Source organism: Haliotis cracherodii, unplaced genomic scaffold (assembly GCF_022045235.1).
Source record: "Haliotis cracherodii isolate W230 unplaced genomic scaffold, xgHalCrac1.p SCAF_11, whole genome shotgun sequence".
Taxonomy (NCBI): Eukaryota; Metazoa; Mollusca; class Gastropoda; order Lepetellida; family Haliotidae; genus Haliotis; species Haliotis cracherodii.
The window spans coordinates 40309252-40336155 of NW_027266266.1; the positions used below are offsets into that span (position 1 = coordinate 40309252).

Below are 26904 nucleotides of genomic sequence, written 5' to 3' on the forward strand. Positions count from 1 at the left end.
AGCAGCGACACCCAACACTAGCCGTCCGCCCATCATCCCGCGGGGCAGACGACAGTTGCTGGGAGCAGACGACAATCAGTGGAGCAGACGATAAGAAGATCAGTCTACTTTTACCCTCGTCAGGTGTGGCAGCGGTTTCAGTGGAATGTACTTCTAAGTATCTGGTTTACACAACTTGGTCTTCTTGTGGTCTGTTTGTAATATAAACTTTGTCGCATTTGGTGATAGTTCACCGACATTACTTGGACGTCGATTCCCAAGTCGGGAGTAGTATCGTGGATAAACAACACAAGGGAAGACTGTCACAGGTAGGCTTATTGATGTGTTAGAATATATGATCATGTGATATTTGTTTATTTCCAGCACCACAAAAATAATTTTGCGAAATTTCATATTTAGATCCAATAATGTTCTTATTCTGTATGGAACCTCTCCTCATCATTATATTAATATGCAAAGACCACATGTCTCTCTAATACCATCATAGACATGCGTCAACATCTGTCATTGGCATATTGCATTGAACCAAGATAACCATTCCGTTTTCCATTATGGGTGACATGCCCTCAGTCTGCCACGGAGAGAGAGAGGGAGAGAGAGGGAGAGAGAGAGAGAGAGTGAGAGAGAGTGAGTGAGTGAGTGAGTGAGAGAGAGAGTGTATGTGAGAGAGAGAGAGAGTGTATGTGAGAGAGAGAGACCTTATCTGTGTGTCGTGTGTGCGTGTTGTGTGTGTGATTATGTGTGGTGTGAGTGAGTGTGTGTGAATGTGTCTATGTGAGTGAGAGAGACAGTGTGTGTGATTATGTGTGACTCGTATACCGTTTGAAGGCACATCACCCTTTTGTTTGTGATAGACATAATAACACATATGGTCTTCTTTATTAATGTAACTAATTCTACTCGCCGTGGGGTGCAGCACGATTCTACCACACATATCAAGAAATAGAAAAATACAATACAAAATGCATTTCTCGCTTGAAGCAATGCATATTTTGTTTATGGCATTCACGATCAATATACTTTTCAATCTTCAATCCAGACAAGAAGCCTGGATTTTACAGCTGCGCGTCGATATCCAAATCCCCATATTTGCTTGTGTTTATCAGCGACATATCGAACTACAACGATCCTAACTCGGGACTGACTGAAGGCAAATCATGAAGCCATAACACCTCGTTGTTATAGAGCCATTCCGTTCATATAAAACAATCGATGCCTCCCCTGGTAATTGCAAATTCAGTTATGGAGCTGTGCTGGTGCCATTGCCATAGAATATCGTATTTGTCATGTAGTATTATTAACCCTTCATGAAATGAAACATTCAGATATGTCTACGTGAATATTGTGACAATTGGCACCTCATTCCGTTTTGATGGTGACTCTTCTTGGCACGATACAGCTGTAGCTACATTGGTGACTCTTCTTGGCACGAGGCAGCTGCAGCTATATTGATGACTCTTCTTGGCACGAGGCAGCTGCAGCTACATTGGTGACTCATCTTGTCCACGAGACAGCTGCAGCTACAGTGGTGACTCTTCTTTGCACGAGGCAACTGCAGCTACATTGGTAACTCTTCTTGTCCACGAGACAGCTGAAGCTACATTGGTGACTCATCTTGGCACGAGGCAGCTGCAGCTACATTGGTGACTCATCTTGGCACGAGGCAGCTGCAGCTACATTGGTGACTCTTCTTGTCCACGAGACAGCTGCAGCTACATTGGTAACTCTTCTTGGCATGAGGCAGCTGCAGCTACAGTGGTAACTCTTCTTGTCCACGAGACAGCTGCAGCTACATTGGTGACTCTTCTTGTCCACGAGACAGCTGCAGCTACAGTGGTGACTCTTCTTGTCCACGAGACAGCTGCAGCTACATTGGTGACTCTTCTTGTCCACGAGACAGCTGCAGCTACATTGGTGACTCTTCTTGGCACGAGGCAACTGCAGCTACATTGATGACTCTTCTTGGCACGAGGCAACTGCAGCTACATTGATGACTCTTCTTGGCACGAGACAGCTGCAGCTATATTGGTGACTCTTCTTGGCACGAGGCAGCTGCAGCTACATTGATGACTCTTCTTGGCACGAGGCAGCTGCAGCTACATTGGTGACTCTTCTTGGCACGAGACAGCTGCAGCTATATTGGTGACTCTTCTTGGCACGAGGCAGCTGCAGCTACATTGATGACTCATCTTGGCACGAGGCAGCAGCAGCTACATTGATGACTCTTCTTGGCACGAGACAGCTGCAGCTATATTGGTGACTCTTCTTGGCACGAGGCAGCTGCAGCTACATTGATGACTCTTCTTGGCACGAGACAGCTGCAGCTATATTGGTGACTCTTCTTGGCACGAGGCAACTGCAGCTACATTGGTGACTCATCTTGGCACGAGGCAGCTGCAGCTACATTGGTGACTCATCTTGGCACGAGGCAGCTGCAGCTACATTGATGACTCATCTTGGCACGAGACAGCTGCAGCTACATTGGTGACTCTTCTTGGCACGAGACAGCTGCAGCTACATTGGTGACTCATCTTGGCACGAGGCAGCTGCATCTACATTGATGACTCTTCTTGGCACGAGACAGCTGCAGCTACATTGGTGACTCTTCTTGGCACGAGACAGCTGCAGCTGCATTGGTAACTCTTCTTGTCCACGAGACAGCTGCAGCTACAGTGGTGACTCTTCTTGTCCACGAGACAGCTGCAGCTACATTGGTGACTCTTCTTGGCACGAGGCAGCTGCAGCTACATTGGTGACTCTTCTTGGCACGAGACAGCTGCAGCTGCATTGGTAACTCTTCTTATCCACGAGACAGCTGCAGCTGCACATGTCATTGTGCCCCAGCTGGTTCAGCCATGGGGAAACTGGTACAGGCATTGTCGAGGTGCTTTATGTAAGTGTTTATTTTTATCATTCTATGGACTGTTTTACCTGACTGTGAACATCCACGTAAATCAAGACGAGGTGAAATGGGGTTTAACGTCACGTCCAGGATTATTGCACTTATATAGTGACGTGCATGCACGTGTGTGTGTGTCTGCTTGTACTAGTCGGACTGATGCCGATTTATAGTGCTAGCTCACTGAGATACCATGCCGCAGTTTAACATGAATACCCCACTCAGACACAGTATACTGACTCCGAGCCGACCAGTCCTTGTTTTAGCCCCTAAATGCTCAGCGCCAGACAGAGTAACAACAAGTACCATCTCTTAACGTATTTTGGTATGACGCGGCCGGGGATCGAACCCCGGACCTTCCGCTCTCCGGGCGGACGCTCTACCACTAGACCACGGAGGCGGTCTCCGGGTGGACGCTCTACCACTGGACCACGGAGGCGGTGTAGATCAAGAAGAAGTCAACATTATCAACGTGTGGCGTCGATCTTATTAATGATTTTGGATAAAGTTAAATCCTTACTTGTGAATTCGATCGGATTAACCATTTCCGTGTTTACGAATCAAGAGCAAGGCAAAACGTCATGTGTAAACAGAGACATGTTTCGAACCGAAAGCAAACGGAGGAGGGTGTCAGGTTAAAATGAGTCCGTGTTAATAGGTTTCTACTGTATGTGATTTGTAGTATGCATGTCGTTTCAAATGTTGTTTAGTTTCTAGCTGTTTCTTACCGAATGAAAAACTTAATATTAAACATTAATCATTATGATTGATGACAACGGACGTCGTAGCAATTATATAGTCCTTTTGACGGATGTTGTCCAGTCCCGTGACACAATCATTGTCCCTTTCTATACTTTCCTTTAACACGTCCGTGTGGTAGATAGTATATTAAGTTACTATCTTTGACAAACTGGTATATTGTATACTATGTCCAAGGCTTTCTTGACAACGTTATAAGGATCTATACCGACACGTCGCGTGTGTCTACTTTGCTATATCACCTTGGCTCAGCCCACGAAAAGCATTATTACAAGTGATGTGAAATGGGATTTCAAGATTATACACAGCGACGTGCATGCAGATTCACACATTGTACCCACGTGGGGATTCAAACACCGGTCTTCGGCGTGACGAGCGAACGCTTTAATCACATCCCAGCAGTATCAAGAGGCCCAACAGATACATCCTTGTGTGTGAGTGTGTGTATGTGTATCTGTGTGTTTGAGTGTGTGTTTGAGTGTGTGTTTGAGTGTGTGTTTGAGTGTGTGTTTGAGTGTGTGTGTGTGTGTGTGTGTGTGTGTGTGTGTGTGTGTGTGTGTGTGTGTGTGTGTGTGTGTGTGTGTGTGTGTGTGTGTGTGTGTGTGTGTGTGTGTGTGTTTGAGTGTGGGTGGGTGGGTGGGTGTTAGTCTGGTTTTGTAATGCAACCTAAGTGATTTACCATGCATCAGTGTGCATGCGTGCATCCCACTCAGACGCTGTTATGACCCTGAGCCAACCAGTCCTTGTTTTATCATATTAATTCCCATCGTCAGGCAGGGTAACAACAAGTACCATATTTTGGTATGACGTCACAGGGGATCTAACTCCCAACCCTCCGCTCCCCGGGCAGAAGCTCTAGGCATTAGACCACGGAGGTGGTATCCAGGCATTTTAATATTGGCTATACATTCATGTAATAGAGATGCTTGTCATCAAATTACTTATTATCAAACATTATCAACCATGGATGAGGCAACACAAAGGAGGTTTTGTTGCCTTGGCTTCCTGAAGTGTGACAACCGACGCACGTGTGATGAATACCTGTACATGTATAAATGTAATGAAAGTTCTACAATAGGACCGGGAGATGAGGATGACTATCGCTGCACAATTATCAGTTAAATGTTCCTTCCTGTTAAGGAAGTCTCATCTCAATAAAATGTGCTTCATAACATACGTCGATATATATATAATTATGTAGATAAATATGTGTTTTATATTTTTACATATGTTAAGTTTAATAGGTCGATGAACGTCCATTAACACACATGTTTTTTGTATTTTCCCTGACAATGAAATACCTTCTGTGTGGTGACGCTTATGATGTTTGAAATAACTTGAATCTTTTCACGATGTTCCTTGTGTTGCGGCTCTTAGGTCGACTGACTTTGTGAGTGAGGTTTAACGAGATTTTGTTAAGCGGTTTAACGCCGCTTTGAACAGTATCCCTGTCAGCTTAATGTGGGAAGAAAGCCCAAAGTGATACAGAAACCCACGAGCACTCTGGTATGGTGCAGAAATAGCGATAAACATGATCGGGACGAACCGGGATTCGAACCCACAATCAGGCAAACCTATATACACTCTTAATGTCCTCAAGATGCCATAGTATTGGCAAACTCTGTTATTTTTGTATTACGGGAACATTCCCCGAAACTCACTCACTAACATTAACTGCTTGTTTATCGGTCAATACAGATCAGGTACGATGTACCATGTTGAATCGTGTATAAAGGACACCCACGTGTCCGGATTGACAACGTTTCATGGACACAATCTACCTCATCGTAACGAGGCAAGGGACTTAAAAGTCTTGATTCCCTCCCCTATTGCCGAACTAGGCTGGAATCTATCTAATGGAATTCTATTTTTGCAATGTTAACGAGTCTATGCATAGTCCCAATGTTAACGAGTCTATGCATAGTCCCATCAAAATCGAAAAAACGAAACCGACACCCGTCCGTAAACAGCCGTGTTGGATTGCAGGATTTGCAAAGCAAGTGTACCGTCATTTTGGCCTCTACAAATATTTTTCGAATCTTTTCATGTTTTTAATGAAGGTGCTCAAATAATTTGATGCACTTCGCGAAATGAGCGACTTGAGTCGGTACCGCCATTTTGTTTGAAGTAAATGCAAGTAATATGATAGGTCCAATCTGGTTGGTCCAAATGAGGGACATGGAAGGGACATAACTCGTAATTTCCACTGGTGCCGCTACCATCAAGCCACGAAATTCCAGTTCGGCAAGGGTGAAAACTGGACTGTTACAGTAAGTTAACTCCCTTGTCTCGGGAAGATGTATCTTTCTTACTTACTAAATCTACTTCAATTAACAATAACGGAGAGGATATCAAGTACACATGTATCCTAGTAATTGCCAGGTGTGTGTGTGTGTGTGTGTGTGTGTGTGTGTGTGTGTGTGTGTGTGTGTGTGTGTGTGCGTGTGCGTGTGTGCGTGTGTGCGTTTGAATACGAACGATTATACAGCTCTGTCGAGCTCTGTAAAGATTTGACACGTTGATGAAGGGCTCATTTTTAACCCCGTAGGTCTTAGGTGAATGAACACAATTGGACATTGCCACCGGCCCAGACCTCCAAAGAGTGTCAAATTGAAGTGCAGAGTTACAGGGTGAGGCGAAGGAATATATCATTATGCGTGGTCTTCAAACTTGTGAAACTAAGCATAGCAAAAATAGACAGTTGCTGAAACAGTTAACCAGTACAGTGGTAGTGATTTCGCTATGATTCTAATCTGTTTATTCCTATAAAACGTTAATTTGTTAAGTTGATATCAATTCCCAGTTCAACAAGGGTGCGTTCAAGACATATCGCACACTAGTCTGATCCGTCTGTAGAAACCCGATCACCTGTCACAGAAAGGGTTAACATATTTATTGCGCTTTTGTGAAGGTGTACACAAGACACCTGTACAAATTGGACTTCATTCGTTTGTGCTGGTCTCAATGCCCGTGTGTTGTGTCTGGTCCCCGGGGAGCAATATGGCGTATGACATTATCCGTTACTGACGCTCAGGTAAGGATGTTTTCAGGTAAACTCTCACCTGCCTGCGAGATATTCCATGCTTTCATTAGTCACTGTCAGGACTGACACGATAAATGTTACAAAGTGTACAGCCTGCGGTTTTTACAATGTTTGGAATTCTCGTTATTCCATGTTTGCTTTAAGTAGGTTGAACTCATTCAAACAAGCGTGATGACGGGTAGCATTAATACGAGGCCTGGTCAAAAAGTTCTGAGCCTGACGAACTTTCAACTATGGGCCATAACAAAGGAAACTAGTCAATGTAGTTCATTGTTTGAGTAGTTCATTGCACGTGTATTTGGTCTGTTGAGGCCGTCTGTATGTTAGTGACAGCCAGTTAAACGTGACAGGGATCCAAATGGACACAGAAATGGAAAAGAACGAGTACCGGGCAGTCATCAAATGTTAGACTTTAGAGAAAAATTGCTCCCCAAGAAATTTATGAACCTATTTCACAAATGCGTGGGGATAAGTGCACCAGCTATTTCACCGTTAAACGTTGGGCAGCTATGTTTAAGGCTGGGAGAACAAGCCTTGATGATGACCCTAGGTTTGGACGTCCATCAACTTCCATCAGTGAAGATTCAATCAAGGCTACAGAAAAACGTATACTGTCAGATAGACATATTTACATTGCTGAACTTGAGAAAAACACAGGTCTAAGCCATGCATCCACTGAAACTATTATTCATGAACATTTACAGATGAAGAAGATATCTGCTCGTTGGGTGCCAAAGTTTAAAAAATCTGATCTTAACGCAAATAGAACTGACACTGCCAGAGCAATTAAGAGCAAATTGAGGAGGATTTCGTCAAATTAAAACAGAAATTAGTAACGAGTGATGAAACATGGGTCTACCAATATGATCCCAAGTCAAAACGTCAATCCATGAAATGGCACCATTCCACTTCTCCGGCACCAAGGAAATTCAAGTCTTCAAGATCAGTGAAGAAGGTTGTGGCCACTGTATTCTGGCATGCATAGGATGTGATCATAGATGATTACTTAGAATGTTTAGACCATTACCTGTGCCTACTCTGCTGATTTGCTTCATCGCCTGAGAGATTCTATCAAAGAAAAGAGGTGAGGAATGCTGACTGCTGGAGTTGTACTCATTCATGACAATGCCTCATGTCCCACCTCTGGACTTGCAAAGGCTGCACTGCGACAATGTGGCTTCGAAAAGCTTCCTCGCCCCCCATACTCGCCAGACCTGACACCAAGTGATTTTCACCTGTTTCCTAAACTGATAGAACACCTTCGTGGAAAGCGCTATGACGACAACGGTGACCTTAAAGCTGCCGTGAATGGGTTTTTCAGGGTGGCTTCAGAAAACTTCACTAACGATATGAGAAGTGTAATGAAAAGCAGGGAGATTATGTTGAAATTCTTTTTAAAAACACTTTCACAATTGATGGTTTTGTTTGTTAGGCTCAGACGTTTTTGACCAACCCTCGTATTGACGCTTTAAGGATGTACTGCGAAAATGAGGATTTTTTATTGACTCTCGTCAGTCCTTTATATAGAAATATGATATTATTTTACACATAATTGGACAAATCGTTGATACATCAACTGCAGACATAGTAGCTATCGAATCAACTCCCACTTCAAACAATTACCACCTTTGAAATACCACACACCACAAAACACCACACCACACCACACCACACCACACCACACGCCACGCCACAACTATAGTTATCAGAGTTCTGCATTACGTTATGTACATGCTTGTCATTATCATATGCATGTTTACCCTTGAAACAGAGCTCACCGACAGGAGTGGTACTGTACAGTAAAGTTTATTCATTGTTAAGACTGGAAACGTAGGCCGCTGTGAAGAGTACATGATACTATTCTTGTCACACAGTCGTGCCAGTTACAACAGACGATTATTGTTTACTTGATCAAGTCTCCCTACATTATTCATCACCCGCTGATTTACCTCCAGTATGTGTTATACTGCAGTCTGGTCACGTTTTCACCGTGATACGTCGTTACTGCTGTGACGGAAAACAATTCACAAATACCTGTAGAACATTCACCCGGGCAACTGTACATCATCACTCGTGAGTACTGATATTGTGAGGGCGCATCTCAATACACTGAGGCGAACGCCTAAGGGAGATAACAGATATCATATTCATGTCAAACCTCTTTAATCCGGACTTTACAATTCCCACTGAAATCATCCGGATTAGCAAATGTCCGGATTAACGAATTTTCGGTTTGGACTAATGTCCTTTGTAGACGTCCAAAATGAATTCGTCGGCAAGTGTGTTTCGCACCAACATAGTCATGTATTTATGTGAGAGCAATGGTCATGTCCGAACACGATTGTGTTCCTGTAAGAATACGTGTTTATGGGTTGGTGTGTGTGAAAACAAATAGTTACATGAACATCTGCTTCTATGTGTGGAGCTGTCGGTTCCTTTATTAATATAAGATCAATTACGGTGCTGTGTATCCTGACAGGACTTACTGAGTCATCACGGTGAAAGGGTCTTCAGAGTCAAGAAGCCTCGTGTCAGCAGTTTGACAGATGACCCTCTTGACGGCTCAGATTAAGCTACTGTCGATTTCTCCTTGTGTAGAAATCGTCCGTTAGGATAAAATAACTATCTGCTTCCATATTTCTTCCTACTAACAGTGAGTGTGTGAGTTGGGTTTAACGCCTATTTTAACATTATTGCAGTTATATCACGGCGTGTCTGCTTAATGTGGGAGGAAAGCCCGAAGTGATGCAGGTCTCAGACGTTCACACTTTAGTGAAACCCACGAGCACGGGTATGGTGCTGACAAACCTAGAAACATAATCGGGGCGAACCGGGAGTCGAACCCACAATGATAGGTTTCAGGCGTGCCCAAGGGACGCAACTCTGCACAGCGAATCGCGGGGCCTTTGATGACTTGGCCACCCATGCCCCTCCTACTAGCAAAACGCAGTTATAATTTCAAAATGATTTATTACTTGACAACGTTATAGCTACAATCGTAGACTCTTGTATGTAATGTATAAAAGTAGTTCGGGTGGATGTCATCGAAAGCGCCGGAATTCGCTGCGCAGAGTTGCGTCCCTTGGGCACGACAGAAACCTATGGTTCTCGGTTTGAATCCCGGTTCGCCCCGTCTCCATATTTCTAAGTTTATCAGCACCATACCCGTGGATTTCACAAAAGTGGTAAACTTTTGAGACCTGCATCACTTCGGGCTTTCCTCCCACATTAAACTGACACGCCGTGATATAACTGGAATACTATTCAAAACGGCGTTCAACCTTACTAACTCACTCACAGAACGACAAAATATGGGACTATTTCTGACATCTCTTTGACCACACATGATGTATTCACACGCAAACTATTTAAACTACATACAGTTTGTTTCAAATGAGCAACACCTATTTGTGTGTGTACTAACCATGACGATAAATGCCGTGAAAGGTTTGCTGTCAACACTTCAAATTCCCAGTGACCTATTTTTACACTTGTAACAGTATTTGGCAACAGTGTGGACAAAGAGTGTCTGTTTGGTTAATCCGTCTAGTCAAGCACGTATGGTATTCATTCTGTCAATTGTCGTCGCCCAGAGATTTATTTGGTTTTATTGGGCTATTGAGTAATACCACAAAAAATATCCCAGCGTTGGAGACAACACTTGGTTTGAATGACTAAATAATGACGAGGTATTAACATAAAGTAAACTACGGTTATAACGAACTCCAAGGGACCACTAATTTTAATTCGTTATAACCGTAGTTCGTTATAAGCAAATGTAAGGAATATATACAGCAAATAGACAGAACCCAAAAATAGTTCGTTATATCCGTCAGTTCGTTATAGGCGTGTTCGTTATAACCGTAGTTTACTGTACGATCATAAACCAAGACAGGTGTACAGCCAGTTGATCGTCATATGTAGCTACAGAAGAACAAGACGTTTATTTGCAGGAAGGCCTCCGGCTGATATGCAAAGACAACAAAAAAGAATACGATACAAAAAATCTAAAACACATTTAGCTATGACATACTTAAGTAACATCAGATGAGTAATTTAAGACAGATGGAGACTCATACGTTGATAAAGCCAAGGCTTACTTGATGCATGGTATATCCCATGCCGCGAGAACAACTGGGGGCGGTGAATGGTCAGACGTGTGGCACAGCATGTTGTTGGGGCACCAGACATGGTGATTCCAATATTTACAAACAGTTTAAAACAACTCAATTTTACTGAAGATATTTACGAATCATTACAATTACTAACAAATGTTTTAATTGTCTTTTTAACATAATTATATAGCCAGTTTTGATATGACAGCATTGCAGAGTTGCGTCCCTTGGGCACGCCAGAAACCTATGATTGTGGGTTCGAATCCCGGTTCGCCCCGATTATGTTTCTAGGTTTGTCAGCACCATACCCATGCTCGTGGGTTTCACCGAAGTGGTAAACGTCTGAGACTTGCATCACTTTGGGCTTTCCTCCCACATTTAGCTGACACGCCGTGATATACGAGAAGAAAGCGTTGACTAATGGGTTTCAGTTTCTTTATTGATTCAGTGCGACGTTTCGTAACAGATGCTGGTACTTTAATGAAACAGCACTGACAGGGGTTACTGAATGTATATGCGTCATCAGAGTGAATATTGTTTGACGCCATCAATATAACACATATTTATTTATTCTTTCATTGCGATATTTCTTTACATATGTTGATGCATTTGTCAAGAAACGGAACAGTCACACGTCCTAACGTTAGTCCTCTGTGGTTATTCTGGGAAAGACTATGTATCCCACATCATCCCTAGATCCCTAATATCCATGTCATCCCCTGGCATACCATAGTACCGACCCGTGAAGATCCGGGTAGAGAAGAGGCCTTCAGCAACCCATGCTTGCCGTAAAAGGTGACTATGCTTGTCTTAAGAGGCGACTGACGGGATCGGGTGGCCAGACTCGCTGACTTGGTTGATGTCATCGTATCCCAATTGCGTGGATCGATGCTCATGATGTCAATCACTGGATTGTCCTTCCAGACTCGATTATTTACATACCGCCGTCCCACAGCTGGAATATTGCTGGGTGCGGCGTAAAACAACAAATAAACAAACAAAACATTGTATCACTAGTATCCAGAGAATGATAGAGGTCCGGATGTTGCCATAATGAAGTCTTTGTTAGGGGGGTCAAGGTGACCCTGTGAGAAGTGCACTGGTGCAGCCTACAGCATTAACATTATGTCAGGTGTGTTGTCATAAGCCTGTATTTACTGAGTCCAGTGAACAGAGAGTTACCTGTTTCTGTTGATATTCTACAGGTACACGCCTTGGAAGGATGTGAAGACAAGGACTTCATAGTCCAACTTTCAGACTTGAGTATCGGATGACAAGACAATGAAACAACGGGTACATCGACGGGAGAGGAACCGATTGCAGTCAAATGGAAAACACGGCGGACTAACAAGCAAAACGACGCCCAAATTGGATGTCAATTTGAACCCGCCCTTGTCTGATGTCGGCGACGTCTCAGGGGCAGAGGACATTTTCCCGCGTTTCTCACCATGGGTCGTCTGCGCCGTGACAATGGCCGTCCGGGTGAATTATGTCTGTCAACCAAGGAACTGGTGGATACTTCATCCGGATGAGATTTTCCAGTCGCTGGAAGGTAGGTTCTTCTGATGTAGCCTTTACTGTGAGTGTCGATTGATTTAAGTAAGCGTTCCTGCTACTACTACTACTACTACTACTACTACTACTACTACTACTACTACTACCTTACTGTTGTTGCTGGGGTTGCTACGACTACCACAACTACTACTACTGCTGCTGCTACGACTACTACAATTACTACTGCTGCTGCTACTACTACTACTGCTGCTGCTGCTGTTGCTGCTACTATTACTACTACCACTACTACTACTACTACCTTACTGTTGCTGCTGGGGTTGCTACTACTACCACTGCAACTACTACTACTGCCGCTGATGTTGCTACGACTACTACAATTACTACTACTGCTACTACGAGGGCCACTACTACTACTGCTGCTTCTGTTCCTACGACTACTACAACTACTACTACTACTACTACGGCTACTACTACAACTACTACGTCAAATCAGTCTCATACTACTACTCGAACGTCTGCCGCTACTTCGACTACTTCTACACGGTTAGCTCTGTCGTCTATATCGCTGCAATTCACCGTGCAGAGTTGCGTCCCTTAGAGTACCAGAAACCTAAGTTTGTGGTTTCGAATCCCAGATTCCACTAATTATGTTTCATATATTTTCTAGCAGCACCATACCTTTGCTCGTGAGTTACAGTAAGGTGTGCGGGTGCACGAGATTCCCAATCATCTGAGGCGCCGCGATTCGCTGTGCAGAGTTGCGTCCCTTGGGCACGCCAGAAACCTGTGATTGTGGGTTCGACTCCCGGTTAGCCCCGATTATGTTTCTAGGTTTGTCAGCACCATACCCGTGCTCATGGGTTTCACTAAAGTGGTGGACGTCTGAGACTTGCATCACTTCGGGCTTTCCTCCCACATTAAGCTGACACGCCACGATATATATCGAATGCTGTTAAAAGCGGTGTTCAACCCAACTCACTCACTCACTAAAGTATGCAACATCTGTGACCTGTGTCTCTTCCCTTCTCTTACATTAAACCAGCACTGTTTCCAAAAAATATAATTGTTGATTCTGGAGTCCTGAAAAAAATGTGTTGAGGATCACAAAGAATGAAACATTTGGTTTCCTCCAAACAAGATAAACTTTTAAGAGTGCTCTCCGACATACAACAAATATGTAATTACACAGGTCATCAAATATTTGACAAAGCAATACAATACGGGAACTGTGTGTATTGAGCTACTCTCTTGTCACCACGTCACGATCTCACCCCTCCCATACTACATGAACTCTATTGATGTCACCAGGCCATCATGGCTATGGGAGAACAAACACCCAAGTGGATTAGGGATACCCGATTGATGTACATAGTTCAATGCTACATATTGATGTCAGCTTGGGTGAAACTCCACAATGCTTTCTTCTGCCTGTGATTGGCAGCAAGTCATGACGAGATGAATGCTATATCCGCTTAATTAATCTCAGTATCCTGAAAATATGAATTGACATACTCTCTGTTGACATGGTGACTTCTTCAGGTCGCATTGACTGTTACTGTGCCTGTTTGATGAAGTCCTTTTGAGTATGCGATGCTCGTGTAACTTGATACAAGTACATGCCTCAGTTACATGATGTTGATGAATGAACAGTACACTTAAAAACCGCAGATTAAACACTTGCATAATCGTGCTATATTTGGTGATACGTGTCTTTCTTATTTATATCTATTGAAACTCGATAAATGAAGGGTCGATTAATTTACCACACAGTAAATATTTGGTTTTCATGTCGTATTTGAAATTGTCTTATTTATTCTTTTTGTTAAAAGGTAGAGCTGGTACAGACAGAATAGTAAGCGGGTAGTTTTCGAGTGGTGAATGTATTGGTGTTTAACGTCGCTTCAAACTCTATGGTACATCATGGCCAAGTACATCGAACCAAGGAACATTATGGTAACGATTGGATTCGAACCCAAAGCCAGCACGACAAAGAACTACAACTCCGCCAACTCCGACTCTTACAACACCCATACCCAACTGAATTCATTAAAAACTAAAGTAACGTGATATAGACATGACACATATATTCCATAAACTATCAATGTAGATTTGTTAAGCTTTCCATTTCCTATCTGTCCGTCAGTCATGCTGTTTGAGCCTTCATCTACCTATTATCACTATAACCTATCCCGCTGCTCTTGTCTGTACAATCGTGTCTCGGTTGACCCAAATAGCTGAGCTTGACCTGATACTAGTATAAAGTCACATTGTGAAAATGCTTCTCGAAGGCACCCTTGAAGTCATTCCTGGCGTTCGTATTGCGAAGAGCTTATAATTAGAGTGCCCTCCTGTTAAGGAATTTGACATCTCTCCGTATGTGTCTATTGAGTCATGCTGAGTCGAGTGCGTGTCTTCCAACACATGACACATCCCCCAATCATGGCCATTCACCGTAGTTGACAGGGGGTAACATCGTTTTCAGAGGCTACATCTATTAAATGATGTGTGAATGCTTGTTATGGGGCTTCTGAAACAGACTTGTATATGACTTGTCGTTGAAGAAGAAAACTCCCATCTACATTGTGTTCTGCCGAGTGACCGTGATCAATAGACACATGGCCTTCTATGATCATAATACCACTGGTTATCGTTACGGAATGCGTTTTATGAAAGGGATGAAATGTGACATTGTACTGCTGACTGATGAAGCATCTGTAAAGATACAGATGAATACAGGACCATCACCGCTCGGAAAATGTTCATTACAAACCTTACCTTCAACACAATACAAGAATGGTGTTGAATGAAATATAAAGTGTGGTAGTGTGTCATCGACCCAGAATTGTGTTTTTCATGACGGGTTTGCGGTGACACTTGGACTCACATAACAACTAAACAAACAAGGACATTTTGTAGCTTAATTCTACTCAACAATGATCCAACTACAAACTGAAATGTATGCACCCCCCGAAAGTGGCAGAAACGATCACTGTAGAGGGGTGAGAAGTCTTATCATAGCCGCCATTGAAAACACCAGTCGGTTAATAATAACGCTATTGTTAAAGACTAGTCGAGCTTTAGTGTCAATTGTGTTTTACATGTCTTTCGCGGTATTGCAGCAATATCCCAGCGACTGATATGACAATGGGTTTCACATAATATTCCTACTTAAAAATCGATCCCGGGAACACAAAACATACTGGATTGTAGATAATGATCTATCTCGTTAACTTCTGCTCATTAACATTGTAGATTTATCGTTGTGAAATACGATACTTATTTTGGGCCACCTTGGAGTATGTTAGGGGTCAACCTTCCATTTAATTTTCCGGTGGAGGTGTTGTGTTTCTTCGGTTACTGCTTCAAGGCATGGGTATACGTTACTTAAACACTGAGCTGTTAAAAAGGTGTGGTATTTATCAGGATAATACTTACATCAGTAATGGAGGGGAGGTTGGTGGGGGGTTGTCTCAGGGACAGATTCATACCTATTTTCTATTCTTTCAAAATTGATTATTATTTCAAAATTATTTTGTCCAGTATTTTCTGGCACCATTAATTTTTCTAAATTACCCCCAACCCCCCGATTATCAGTGTCGAGCCCCTTGCTGGTTTCCTCCATGAGTGCCAGTTTGTTCCCACGAAGACTGATCACATCTACATTTGACCTGCGTGTACGATGAAGAGATCCGCTTCCCTTCACAGGTGAATAGATCAGAACACTGACACTCGAGTAGCGTTAGATGAGGAGATTCGTCATCTTCCGTGTGATCTGAGTTGACTTTGTTGACGAGTTGTCGTGACCCGATGTGTGACTGGCGGATGATTGGTTGTATCTGTCAGGGCTCACATATTGCCCCTTGAAAGGGTAAATAGCAACCTTCTTGCAGGAACACTGTTTCGGAGGTGGATAGGTGTGTCTTAGTGCACTGTTATTATCTGTGCCTAAACATTAGTGTCACGTCTTAGCGAAATTTGTTTGTAATATATTTGTGAACACACTGTATAGGTTAACTCACGCACATTGCACAAGTAGTTCCTGCATAGAGTATCTACTAGAGCAGAACGGCTATAGTATGATCATGAGTAGCAACCATGACAATTGTATACATGACATATTGTCTACATGCACTGAGTTTGATATTTGTCATGCAGACATTGTGCAGCTTCTAGAGCAAGAGCGTGGGAAATACCTAAGTTGTGACACAGCTTTGAGAAATCAGTTTGACATAAACACGAAAACCATCTTCAACTAATACCATAATAAAAATAACTAATTGAATGAGCAAAATTAATTTTCTACATTTTCGGATTTTTTTGTCAGCAAAACAAACAGTACAGAAAACTCCGGTAAGAGTAAACACGCCTACCACTAGAGTGCCCCTGGGTAATCATCAATGTGCAGCTGGCACCCCTGAAACAAACATCTTTTATTACCATGGCAACTGATATAGATTATGTATGTTTCGGTTAAGCTTTGATAGACTTGGCCTGTTGACCTGTTGAGATACATTTTAAATGCATGTCTAGACATCAAATTGTGAAGCAGAATAAAAACGGTTGATGAACGTAAATAAATCCAACTGTGGCGTCTCACGCGGGATGTTGACACGTGTTTTCGGAGAGGCTGAGGACGTGTTGTGTCAGCACTGCACACCGTCAAACTGCCTTGTCAAAACTTCCTGCTCTCAATGTGCAGGAGCGTCCCTTACCCCAGTCCTCACCCGTATGTCAACAACTTTGTAAGTTTTGAGCATATATACACAAATCGCGAAATCATTTGGTGACGTGTATTCATTAAAAATAAAAATAAAAGATGGATTTATGGCTAACAAATGGTGTACCCCCACCTTCTCCCCACACGCTGTACTCCCCACACTCCACAACCATTTACCAAACCCTCTGTACTCCCTACACCCCACAATCATTTACCAAACCCTCTGTACTCCCCACAACCATTTACCAAACCCTCTGTACTCCCTACACCCCACAATCATTTACCAAACCCTCTGTACTCCCTACACCCCACAACCATTTACCAAACCCTCTGTACTCCCCACAACCATTTACCAAACACTGTACTCCCCACACCCCACAATCATTTACCAAACACTGTACTCCCCATATCCCACAACCATTTATCAAACACTGTGCACTCTTCACCCTACAACCGTTTACCAAACACTGTACTCCCTACACCCCACAACCATTTACCAAACACTGTACTCCCCACACCCCACAACCATTTACCAAACACTGTACTCCCCAAACCCCACAACCATTTACCAAACACTGTACTCCCCACACCCCACAACCATTTACCAAACACTGTACTCCCCACACCCCACAACCATTTACCAAACACTGTACTCCCCACACCCCACAACCATTTACCAAACACTGTACTCCCCACACCCCACAACCATTTACCAAACACTGTACTCCCCACACCCCACAACCATTTACCAAACACTGTACTCCCCACACCCCACAACCATTTACCAAACACTGTACTCCCCACACCCAACAACCATTTACCAAACACTGTTTTATAAAAGCCATTTTTCAGTAATCCCATATCATACATTCCTTTAAAGTACATGTTTTCTTTATAAAAATTAAGTTCAAAATCCATTTGCGATAACTTTTAATATAATTATAATAATACAGGTAATATAATTATATAATGATACAGGTAATTATAATTACATAATGATACAGGTACTATAATCATATAATGATACAGGTACTACAATTATATAATTATATAATAATACAGGTAATATAATTATATAATGATACAGATAATATAATTATATAATAATACAGGTAATATAATTATATAATAATACAGGTAATATAATTATATAATGATACAGGTAATTATAATTACATAATGATACAGGTACTATAATCATATAATGATACAGGTACTACAATTATATAATTATATAATAATACAGGTAATATAATTATATAATGATACAGATAATATAATTATATAATAATACAGGTAATATAATTATATAATAATACAGGTAATATAATTATATAATGACACAGGTAATATAATTATATAATAATACAGGTAATATAATTGTATAATATTCTGGTGTCCCCCGCCGTGATATTGCTGGAATATTGCTAAAAGCGGCGTAAAACCAATCACTCAATCAATCAATTGTATAATAATACAGGTAATATAATTGTATAATGATACAGGTAATATAATTATATAATGATACAGGTAATATAATTGTATAATAATACAGGTAATATAATTATATAATAATACAGGTAATATAATTGTATATGATACAGGTATAAGGAAATAAATATTATACATTTTAAGTATCCTCTAAGGCGTTTCAAATTTTGTTTTCAATGTAATTGCCAAAGCGTCCAAACTGGTAACGATACAGGTCCTCTCAGCGAGATCTACAAAAAATAGAATTCGATTATCGCTTTTAACGGTAATAAAATTCGTACATGGGCAATCTGCAATTCCTTCGGTACGAAAGCCATTTGACGCCCCACTAACCAGCCCTGAGGCGCCCCCTGGCCGCTTTATTTACCAACATATCCGCATGACTGACATACCTCGGTAGGCTATAACGGTGATACAGACATAAACATGTAATGGCTTGATGAAGCCTTCAGGGGGAACATATTCTCCTTAAATCATTTCATTTCATTTATTTGACATTGAATGACAATTTCTATATAAATATATACGTGTGTTTCTGACACTAACGTTCATATACATAAATTTATTTTTATGTTGTTTTTGACACAGATGTTACTTTTCGCCTCATGCACCTTCCGAAGTGGGATGTATTATAGCAGGGGTAGTTGTGTACCGAACTAATGCACACCACCTACACTGACGGGCAAAAGAAAGTATACGCCCATGCTTGAAGGTGGCTAAAATGAAACAAACACGAAATGTTATTTGTTATTTCATGGTGATGCATAATCCCTAGGCGATATTACAATCACCATATCAGTGATTACCTCACAACAGGACCTGCTCCGTAGTCTAGTGGTAGAGCGTCAGCCCGGAGAGCGGAAGGTCCGGGGTTCGATCCCCGGCCGCGTCGTATAAGAAGTTAAAAGATGGTACTTGTCTGGCGCTCGGCATTAAAGGGGCTCAAACAAGGACTGGTCGGCTCAGAGTCAGTATACTGTGTGTGGGTGGGGTGTTCGTGTTAAACTGCGGCATGGTATCTCAGTGTGCTAGCACTATAAATAGGCATCATCCCGTCTAGTACAAGCAGCACTCACAGACGCGCATGAACGTCGCTATATGAGTGCAATAATCTTGGAAGCGACGTTAAACCCTGTTTCTCCTCACCTGCGGGAAATCGGTCTTCACTTATTATATATATATGTTCACTTCTGTGAACGTTTTGGCAAATATCGCGCCTTCCTGTTAGTGATGTTTGTCACCCCCTCTGCATGGACTCCCGTAAATACACGCAGAAGTTACAGTGTGGGAGTTACAGACAAATTATAACCTCCTGTGCTATCATATGAACTCTTTCTTCAGCGACGAGCGGTCCTCAGCTTTGTTTCTCTCAAGTAAGCAATACCAAGTTTTTGTATCATTTATCTGGTACATACACTTTTTTCACGCTTCAATCAATATACAATGCGGCGATTAATTATTGTACCGAACTCCAGAGTTGCATTGTCAGCAGTAATTGACCTGCGGTGTTACCAGTGTTACCTATGATGGGTTGCGGTCGGCTACATGTACTCCCAGGCTGATATCAACCACCGCAGTGGAAACACTCACTGACATCAGCAGTAATTGACTTACCAGTGTTACCTGTGTTACCAAAATGAGGAGAAATGTGGATAAATATCTGGACTAGTGCAAGAAGCTATCCCCCCACCATGCATGTTTACTCAGACAAAGGGTTTTCTAATGCTAGAACTGTCTGTCTCCCAATTGACCAGAGCCCAGCTACACTTGTTTCTTTTCATGCATAATTTGAACCATGTAATGAAACCGAACAAAGATACTGTATCATGCATTTGACCGCCATCCGCTGTGAAGATTTAGCTCCCTTACGTGTGCCAGAATTCAGTTGGAAAGTTTCAGTAAGTGAGTGAGTTGGGTTTAACGCCGCTTTTAACATTATTGCAGTTATATCACGTCGTGTCAGCTTAATGTGGGAAGGAAAGTCCGAAGTGATACAGGTCTCAGTCGTTTACCACTTCTGTGAGACCCACGAGCACGGGTATGGCGCTGACAAACCTAGAAACATAATCGGGACGAACCGGGATTCGAACCCACAATCATAGATATCTGGCGTACCCAAGGGACGCAACTCTGCACAACGAATCGCGGCGCTTTAGACGACTGGGCCTCCCGTGTCCCTGGACAGTTTCATTGGCCTCATATGGAACTATAAATATGGTGACATACTGTATTATCTCCCGACCATATTGCATAAGGATATCAACATGTCAACAATTGAGCGTCCCTTACTCCATAAACGTATTTTTGACGGTGCAGTAATTCTGTGTTGTATACTTACAGTGGCCCACTCCGAGGTGTACGGGTATGGATTCCGCACCCACGAGTATCTGCCACCCCCCGGGGATCTGAACGTGACCCAGGTGCGCTACAGTGAGCACCAGATGGGGATGCACAGCATGAGGTCGTTCCTGCTGCCGCGCTTCTTCATGATGGTAGCGGTGCTGATGCAGGGGCTCGGCTATCGGGGGACACCGTTCTTGGTAAGGACACAACTGTGGATTGTTTGGCTTTTTGAATATTATATCTGTTTACAGATTATTTTACGTATTGAGTTCGATTCTTTATGAACGAAAAAACATGAATGTGTTGCTGTTTACCAATTTAGTTGTTTTAAATGGATACCTGACATGGATATATGACAAAACATATTGTCGGTTGTCTAGTGTATTCTATCCCCAATGAAGATTCGGTTAAAAAAGCAACCCATGCTTGTCTTCGGCGGCGCTAAACGGGATCGGGTGGCTGATGCATGTCATTGTATCCCAACTGCGTAGAACGATGCCCATGATAGCAATCAATGGATTGTCTGGTCCGGACTCTTTTGTTTACAAACCGCCGCCACACAGCTGGAATACTGCTGAGTGAGGCTTTAAACAAAAAGGAAAACAAACAAACAAACTAACAAGCAAGCAAACAAACAGTTATTTCTATTCTGATCAATGCACTGGACCCATTTAACACCATGGCTTGATTCTTAGCATGATTCGAATAGCAGGACGCCAAAAATAGCCATCCAGTGAAGCTACTCTCACCAGCCAGAGAAATTCGGCTCAAAGGCGATGAATCGATGGCAACGTCAGTTCTGAAATGACGTTGTGGTAGCGAATAGATCCAGGGTATCTATCAAATAAAAGGGAGAGTGACGAAATTAATTTACTGTGTTGACACTATTCCTTTTTCATTTGGACCGCCTCCGTGGTCTAGTGGTAGAGCGTCAGCCCGGAGAGCGGAAGGTACGGGGTTTGATCCCCAACCGCGTCAAACCAAAAGACGTTAAAAGATGGTACTTGTTGTTACCCTGTCTGGCGCTCGGCATTAAGGGGCTAAAACAAGGACTGGTCGGCTCGGAGTCAGTATACTGTGTGTTGGTGGGGTATTCATGTTAAACTGCGGCATGGTATCTCAGTGAGCTAGCACTATAAATGGGCATAAGTCCGGACTAGTACAAGCAGCCTGACACACACACGTGCATGCACGTCGCTATATATATCTAATCTCTGACTCTATTATCGGACTTCAGAAACAAATTGATATACTATACAGTTACACTGTTACATGGAAGCTATCTGTTAACTTGGAAAAAACTAATATTATCGTATTTAGGAGGGGAGGTCCTCTTGCACCGAGAGATAAATGGTTCTTTAATAACCAACCTATAAATGTTACAAACATGTATAAATACCTCGGTGTTGTTTTACCGTTTAACCTTAATCTTAAACATCTCGTTAACGATCTCGCCCTACGAGCAAAAAAGGCCCTAATAAATCTATTTGTCGTTCTAGATAAATTGCGTGTTATCTCACCTACTATCTTCTTCAAAATGTTTGATGCTCAAGTTCAACCAATCTTATTATATGGATCAGAGGTCTGGGGTTTTGAAACCTATTACAATATTGAAAAGGTACACTTAACTGCATGTAAAAGATTTCTAAATGTTTCTAAATCGGCTCCAAATCATATGGTCTATGGCGAATGTGGCAGATACCCGTTATATATTTGTTCATATTTACGTTTACTCAGATACTGGCTCAAAATAACAGAGATGTCGCGGGAACGAATCCCCCAAAAATGCTACGAAATGCTTGTCTATCGCGATAGTGTTGGTTACGTAACCTGGGCATCAAACATTAAGCATTTACTCTTCTCTCACGGATTTGGATATGTTTGGCTTAATCAAAGCGTTGGAGACAAAAGGTATTTTCTTAGCTCTTTTAAGCAGGTAGCAATTGATATGTTTACTCAAAATTGGAGGTCGTCACTAGATAACAGTACACGCTACGACGTTTATAAAACCTTTAAATATTGTCTAACACCAGAGGTTTACCTGCATACTATAACAGAGAGAAAAATTAGAGACACATTTATTAAACTTAGGCTAGGGTTAAATGATTTGATGTGCAACAGGGGTCGCTTCTCCTCTATTCCTAAGGATATGCGTTTCTGTCCATTCTGCGAAAACCATATTGAAAAGGAATTACACTTTTTGTTTATATGTCCAATTTACGACAACCTAAGATTGAAATATATGCCTGATATAACTAAGAACCACTATTCCATGAACAAAATATTATCTTTTAATGGTATCTCTAGTAAAAAATTAACTAAGATATTACAATACATCTATCAAAGTCTACGAGTGCGTAGTAAACTACTTAGTAAATCCGATATGTCCAGAAATAATAAGTTGTTTTGAAACTTTCGCATCTAGATCAGGAGTATCTACATTTCATTTTTGTCTGTTTGTTTCTACTAGAAATGCATATACATTTTAATTGTCTAATTGTCCTGACATGATGAGTATATTTCTGATAGATCCTTCTGTATTGAATGTCGCGCTATGGCTGAAAGCCTTTGCGACGTAAAACTTCATATTTCCATTCCATTCCTTTGGTATTCCTTTTGTATTTTTTCTACTACTGCTGCCACTGTGGTTATTACCAATGTTATTACAATACCTTTATTATATGTCAAGTATCATATTAGTTATCAAATAATTATAAAATGCGCTGTACAGCTGTAAATAATATTGTTTATCTGTATGTGTATATGGGCCAATGGCCTTTCATACAATAAAGATTGATTGATTGATTGAAGTGCAATAATCTTGGACACGACGTTAAACCCAATTTCACCTCACCTCACCTTATTATTTGCCTCAGAGAAATATATTAGTTTACATTATTACCAAGACCGCTTTCACACTTCCCTTATTCGCTTACTTTATATGTTCGCAGCTATGGAAGGTAGTTCACACTATCGTGTCATCTTGTCTCCCATTGGCTGTCTACAAATTCACCCGACTCCTCTTCCGGTCACATGACTGTGGTGTCTTGGCGGCCATACTGACAGCCGGAAGTACACATCTGTCCGTGTTTGGCACACATACCCTCATCAATAGCTTCTGTGGCACACCGTTATTTTGTGGGTTATACTTTCTGTTTAAAAACTTTTTTTGTGTTTCGCCAACGCTGAAGAAAGATCCAAAAGTCAAGTCGTCTGCAGATTGTACTAGGAACCTAAATTACGTCACAAAACTCGTACGTGGCCATGGGAAATCTCGAGAAAGCTCGGGATCTGAGAATACGTGCTATTATGAGAGGAGCAGTGGTTTGTGTCATGGCTTTAAACATGGCGACGGGGGAATACATGGCATCACGAAAGGATTTGCAAACTGTCCCGGAATTATTATAGCAGCACTAGTCCGAAGTATGACAAGCGGAATATCTTTAATAAACAATTCGTCTCGTTCTCGGCCAAATGAACCAGTGATTCAGAAAGATAACGATGTTACTGATGAATGTGTTTATAGTAAACCAGAGTTAAATCTTGTCAATGAAATGTCGGTGGAAAAAGATTCCAACATGAACATCATTACGACGCATCCACGACCACAGCCTGAACATTGTGAACGTGACCATGACAAAAGGGAGCTAACTCTTGCATCTTTCATTCTAGTGATATGTTGCTACATACGAGTAGATGCATCTCTATTTGTAGTCGTGACGTCACTTCCTCATATTAACCGGAAAAGCCTTGAGAGATCTAGAATTATTTCGTGTATTCTTGGTGCAGTCATCGGACTTACAGTTTGTATTTTGGATGATTTCAGTTCATATGGAGTGGGAGTTATCTCCCCTTACAATTGGTTTCAGTTCAACGTGATTCAAGACTATGCAGCAGTTGTTTTCGGAAGGATGGAGTTTACCTGGTATTTAAAGACACTGATTGGGCAGAGTTCATGTTTGATGCTTTTCACAGCCTATTTGTTCACAACAATAGGCGTTAATTTACTGGTATATACATCACTATCCCATTCAGACAGACATAGATGTCGGGTCATCAGCAAACTTGCTGCCTCCCTTGTCATACTCATGTTGCTTTACTCTGCCAAAGGACACAAAGAACTACGCTTTATGCATAATTATCTAGTCTTAGCGTTTATTGGCTATTCGTATTGTTTTTATATCAGTGCCAAGTACTTGAGAACCATGAAATATAGCCTAACTAGTCAGGGGTTTACATTCATGGTGGTTGTCCTGTATATACTGAGTCAGTGGCATGTGTTCCCCTCGTCTGTCGACGAGTCAAATAAGACATGGACTTACACAGGGAACACACAATCTCATGACGTCATCACATGTTTTGATTACGTCAGTAAACAGAATGACGTCACAGGTGTCTTCACGGACCAAATGGTTCACATGAGCGGAGGCTACACTGTGTTACATCAAAATGTTCCAATACTTGGACTCATCCATTATGAGTTTTATGAATTCAGTTACGATATAAGGAAGAATCTTTGCGCTGTGAATTTCTTCGGAAAGAAGACAAATGTGACTGTGAGTACTTTCAGCGACACTTCAGAATTTGTGTCTGTGTACAATACCCCGTATGTTTTGAAACTCTTGGTGACCAAAAAACATTACAATTATCTCGTGATGAACACAGACAGAAAGTTCGTTAAAACTGGATTCCGAGAAGTGTTTAGATCGGGGAAAAGGAAGGTCCTGAAACGGACCCTTGACGCAGAGGCAGAAAATCAGTTGGAGAAGATAGCTGCAACCATCTCCCTCGGTAGCAATGCAACAATACTGACTTACGAGGCGGACTGGTTGATGAGATTTCGACAGTTTGACGTGGCCATACCCCGCCTACAGAAAGCACTACAGCTGGATATCAAGCTAGTTGAGGCGTATAAGTTACTGGCTTTGTGCTACACGGTGCTGGGGGACCATCAGTCTTCGAGTGGCGTCATAGACAGGTGTGTAGAGGCACGAGGCAGGAGACTGTGTTATGAGAATCCTCACAGGATCCGTTTACACGAGTTATACAGCTTCCAAGGTTAAAGTGATTGCAGAACAAAAAGTGTTTCGCCAACAGTGCTGATTGAAGAAGGTATTGACTACACGCGGGATCATGATTCTTATCTGAAAGTACTTCTTTAACTCGTCCACATTTTTTTTGTTGCTTAGCTAATAAAATCACGAAAGGCATTGGGTACAAGGGTAAAGAATGTTGTGGGGAGGAAGTCTTATAAACCTACTGCCATTTTTGCCTATAGCATTGTAGGTATTTTCCTATCTTGTAATAACCTCTTGGAAGTTTTTCCTTTTTCCTTGTAAGACCTCATCCTTGGTATGAGGTTTTACTTTTTCCTAGAAAGACTTGATGAGTTGAGTAGTATATGAAATTTGTACTTGGTGTTTCAAACATCCAATGTTCTAAACTTGAAGACACGAAATGAAAGTTTTCATAAAGGATGAGGGGAATCAAACCTGCAACCTCACATATCGTGTTTAGATTTGTAACCATCTGTTTTCCGACTGAGCCACCTGGGCAGGTGATGAAAAGTTGTTAAATTGTACTTGTCATGACTGCACGTGGTCTTTCGGTCGCACGCTTTTGATCGAATACTCTTTATACCGCGTCACACTGTATTGTTTCACTAACAGGTATTCCGATGTGTTTTTATTTTTTTCTGATATATCTTACATTCAGACGGTTCATAAGTTGGATAAAACACCCCTCCTCGGTTTTGGTTCGCCTTTTTACATTTTCCTCAATTTCTCGTGCAGCGACTGCTTTCAAGACAGTGAACAAGCTTAAAACTGTCTTTTTTAAGGCACCAAATGCAAATTGTTTTTGTATATTAAATTAAACTCTTTTGACGGTTTATAAGTCAGAGATGACACTGCCCCTCGGATTTAACTGAAAATGTAAACCCTCGAGAGTCGGAAAATCCCGCTCCCCCGTGTTTACATTTTCAACGAAAACCTCGGAGGCGTGTTTTCTCTAATTCAAAAAA

At 41.9% G+C, this 26904-nt stretch overlaps 1 protein-coding gene across 3 annotated transcripts; it reads left to right on the plus strand.

The window, feature by feature from the left end:
* The first annotated feature begins 53 nt into the window (after positions 1-53).
* On the plus strand, positions 54-26042 carry LOC139455787 (uncharacterized). 3 transcript variants are annotated; one of them, XM_071237334.1, is made up of 4 exons: positions 54-308; positions 12022-12368; positions 20880-21079; positions 23834-26042. In XM_071237334.1, the coding sequence occupies exons 2-4, from the start codon at positions 12098-12100 to the stop codon at positions 25943-25945; spliced, it is 2583 nt and encodes an 860-aa protein (XP_071093435.1). In that variant the 5' UTR covers positions 54-308; positions 12022-12097; the 3' UTR covers positions 25946-26042. The 3 variants fall into 3 exon arrangements, with proteins under 3 accessions (XP_071093435.1, XP_071093434.1, XP_071093436.1); XM_071237333.1 differs by lacking the exon at positions 54-308 and adding an exon at positions 6625-6692; XM_071237335.1 differs by lacking the exon at positions 54-308 and adding an exon at positions 8760-8774.
* The last annotated feature ends 862 nt before the right edge of the window (positions 26043-26904 follow it).